The sequence below is a fragment of the Echiichthys vipera genome, assembly GCF_963691815.1.
Source record: "Echiichthys vipera genome assembly, chromosome: 18".
Classification (NCBI taxonomy): domain Eukaryota; kingdom Metazoa; phylum Chordata; class Actinopteri; order Perciformes; family Trachinidae; genus Echiichthys; species Echiichthys vipera.
The window spans coordinates 8,128,228-8,131,499 of record NC_139843.1 but is presented as its reverse complement, the minus strand read 5'-3'; the positions used below and the strand labels follow the sequence as shown (position 1 = coordinate 8,131,499).

General features: G+C 44.4%; 1 protein-coding gene across 1 annotated transcript; it reads left to right on the top strand.

Moving 5' to 3' along the window:
• Window positions 1-425: 425 nt before the first annotated feature.
• six3b (SIX homeobox 3b) lies at window positions 426-1,942 on the top strand (the record flags this gene model as incomplete). The annotated part of the gene is made up of 3 exons (XM_083932423.1): window positions 426-463; window positions 565-1,248; window positions 1,804-1,942. The coding sequence occupies 3 exons, from the start codon at window positions 426-428 to the stop codon at window positions 1,940-1,942; spliced, it is 861 nt and encodes a 286-aa protein (XP_083788549.1).
• Window positions 1,943-3,272: the final 1,330 nt, after the last annotated feature.

The window sequence follows — 3,272 nt, the reverse complement described above, 5'->3', positions numbered from 1 at the left end:
ATTCTAGTTTTCTCTCCTCCATCATGAAACCAAATTTCACATTATTGTAAGTCAGGGGTGGCACATCAATATTATTATAGGTTATCCATTTTTATAAGTCCTTCAAAAACAAATCAGATGCATTACAAGAGAGCATTAAATGTTCATGTCTTTCTACTTCTGTTTTACAAAAAGCACATTCATTACAGTCCATATTAAATTCAAGTCCCGGGAATTCACTGCAAGGATAAATGTAATTTATGGTTTTAAAGTGTAAAAAAACAAGTGACCTTTGAGTTATCCTTTCTGTTACCTGTTTAATGAAATGGTTCACAATAGAGAGTCAGTTCAGAAGCGACTCAAAGTGTCCAACGGAGGGAGATAAAGCCTCTGCGTTTGATTGACAGCGCTGCCATGACGACCCCGCATCAGCTCCACGGTGTCCAATGAGGAGTCAGACTCGGGGTCCCTCCCTGACTCCCAGGTGAGCTAAAGAGTCAGACTTAAGCACATTTCTGTCAGACTGCTTCCGAGACGCACTTCGTCACCTCTTTGGTTCCACTCTGTCATCCAGATGGTGTTCAGAACGCCGCTCGACTTTTTCTCAGCCTCCCGGATCCTCCTGCCACACTTTGCGGATGCCCCCGCTGCTCTGGCCCGCTCTCGGTCTCCGGAGGACCCTCCCTCCGCCTGTCCTCCGCTGACTCTCCCGGGGTTGTGTTTCTCCGCGGCGCAGATCGCGAGCGTCTGCGAGACTCTGGAGGAGACCGGAGACATCGAGCGGCTGGCCCGCTTCCTCTGGTCGCTCCCGGTAACCGCAGACGGCCGCGACTCCATCTCTGAGCACGAGTCCGTGCAGCGGGCTCGAGCCGTGGTGGCCTACCACACGGGGAGTTTCCGCGAGCTTTACCTCATCCTGGAGACGCACCGCTTTACGCGCGCCTCGCACGGTAAACTGCAAGCGATGTGGCTCGAAGCTCACTACCGGGAAGCAGAGAAACTCCGGGGGCGACCGCTCGGACCTGTTGACAAGTACCGCGTGAGGAAGAAGTTCCCGTTACCGAGGACAATCTGGGACGGTGAGCAGAAGACACACTGCTTCAAAGAGCGCACACGGGGGCTGCTAAGAGAGTGGTACCTGCAGGACCCGTACCCGAACCCCGGGAAGAAGCGGGAGCTGGCGCACGCAACCGGACTCACACCCACTCAAGTTGGGAACTGGTTCAAAAACCGTAGACAGAGAGACCGGGCGGCAGCTGCCAAAAACAGGTCAGTGACTTTGACTGGAAATAACTTATAGTGAAGACACATGCAGGTATTGCACTCGAGAGAGCCACAATTAACTATACATTAACTATTTAACTAACAGTTTGTCGAATTAGTAAAGTATCAAATGCTGTTAAAATCGAGGCTTAATGATCACCCACCCACTCTTTCACTCTCTCGTTGAGGCAATTTGGTCTCCACAGGCAGCCACGGCGGTGCGTAAAAGGGCCATTCATGCGTAAAAGCGCACGGCCATTCAGCTCGTAGGTTATTGTGTTCCTTCAGCCAGTGTGACCTGGGCGATCTTTCTTCTTTCTCTCTCTCACTATAATTTGCTTCAGTATTGGTGAAGACAAAACCTGCATAATTGGTTGCAACGAGTTTACCGCACAATGGCTTTATTTCTCAGTTTTCGATCAATTGTAACCATTCATTTTGGTTTTATTAGTATTTTTTATTTATAAGTATATAAGTTTTAGTTTTTCAACATTAGTTTTTTTTTCATTTTTTACTTCTGACTTCCCGACATTTAACTTCTCTTTCTCTTCGTTTTTTCAGGTTACAGCATCACCGGATGTGTCCAGGCGGTGCGCGGTCACTCAGCGGAGGAGAGTGCAGTCCAGACGAAAGTGGGGAGCGGGCAGATGGAGAAACTCTTCTCTCAGTAACAGACAGTGACTCTGACTTGGATGTTTGAGACTAAAATATGAAACGGACCTTCAGCATGGGCATGTGATGGCCCGCCGTGGATTACGGGAGAGCGGAGAGAGGAGAGGAGGAGGAGGAGGAGGAGGAGGAGGAGGATGTCAGGGTTTGGGTTGCAATAAATGTTAAACAGCTTCATCCTAGATGTGACCTCAGCCTTCCAAGTACCATGTTACAAGTTACATGAAGATTTTTTTCTCTTCTGTTTCCTGAGAATATGATTGTGTTTTGTGTATGCTGCTGGTTTTCTGTTTTTTTGATCACCAGAGCACATCTGTTGACCCAGCTTACACCATCAACACGATTAAACAGACATCACGCTGTGGACCCCTGTTGGACTTTAACACGGAAGGACCTATACAGACTGAAACCTGCCAGTGAGCTAATCACCTATTTCCCCTAATTATATATCTCTTTTTCCCTTTTCTCCTTTCTTTTTATTTTATTTTTTTAAATGAAACTAGTTGTTTCTTTAGAAGACCCCTGGATGTCCACTGCTGTAGACAATCACTGCACACAGAAGCCTCCTTCCTGTCTGGCTGTTTGTACGTTTATGAACTTTGTTTCTTCACCTTCACTTCTACTTTATTTAAAGTTCACAGCGTTCACTGTGCAGTCTGTCTTGTCGTATGTTCACTTTTAATGCAAAATAAATGTTTTGGTATTTTATATAAATAAAATTATTTAATATATACCTGTTATTGTGCACACTCTTCTTTAATGACACCATCACTTTTAACAATTGTAGCCGCTACAATGGAACCACGATAACCCGTATTTAAAAATGTAATGTATTCATGATGCAGTACGAGTAGGATCTACTTTTATACTTTACATTTACACACATGAACAAATCCTTATTGTGTTATAAAGCAGCGTCAACTGTTAAAAAAACAAGTACAAATGACTCTCAGGTGGGTGTGAAACAGATGGTAAATGTATTTCAGTGTTACCTAAAGGGCTTCTCAGAGTTTTTCATAAATAACGTTTATTAATATGACCCATCTTGACTTTGTAAAGAGAAACACAATCGATGCATTGGCTCAGTAACAAAGTAACAAATGGTTTTAAATCTTCTCAGTATGATGAAAGCAACGCGCTCTCTACGCATGTTATTCTTCCAGTGAGTTCTTTGTTGAATTTAACAGCGATCCATCGTCTGGTGCCATTCAGCTCAAGTACAAGTTTGAGATGCTTTACTCGAGTATTTATACTACTTTGTACTTTTTGAAGTCGGAGGGAGATATATGGTACTTTCAGCTCCTCTTTAGGCTACATTTATTTCATACCTTGTATTACTTTGCAGAATCAGATGAATGATA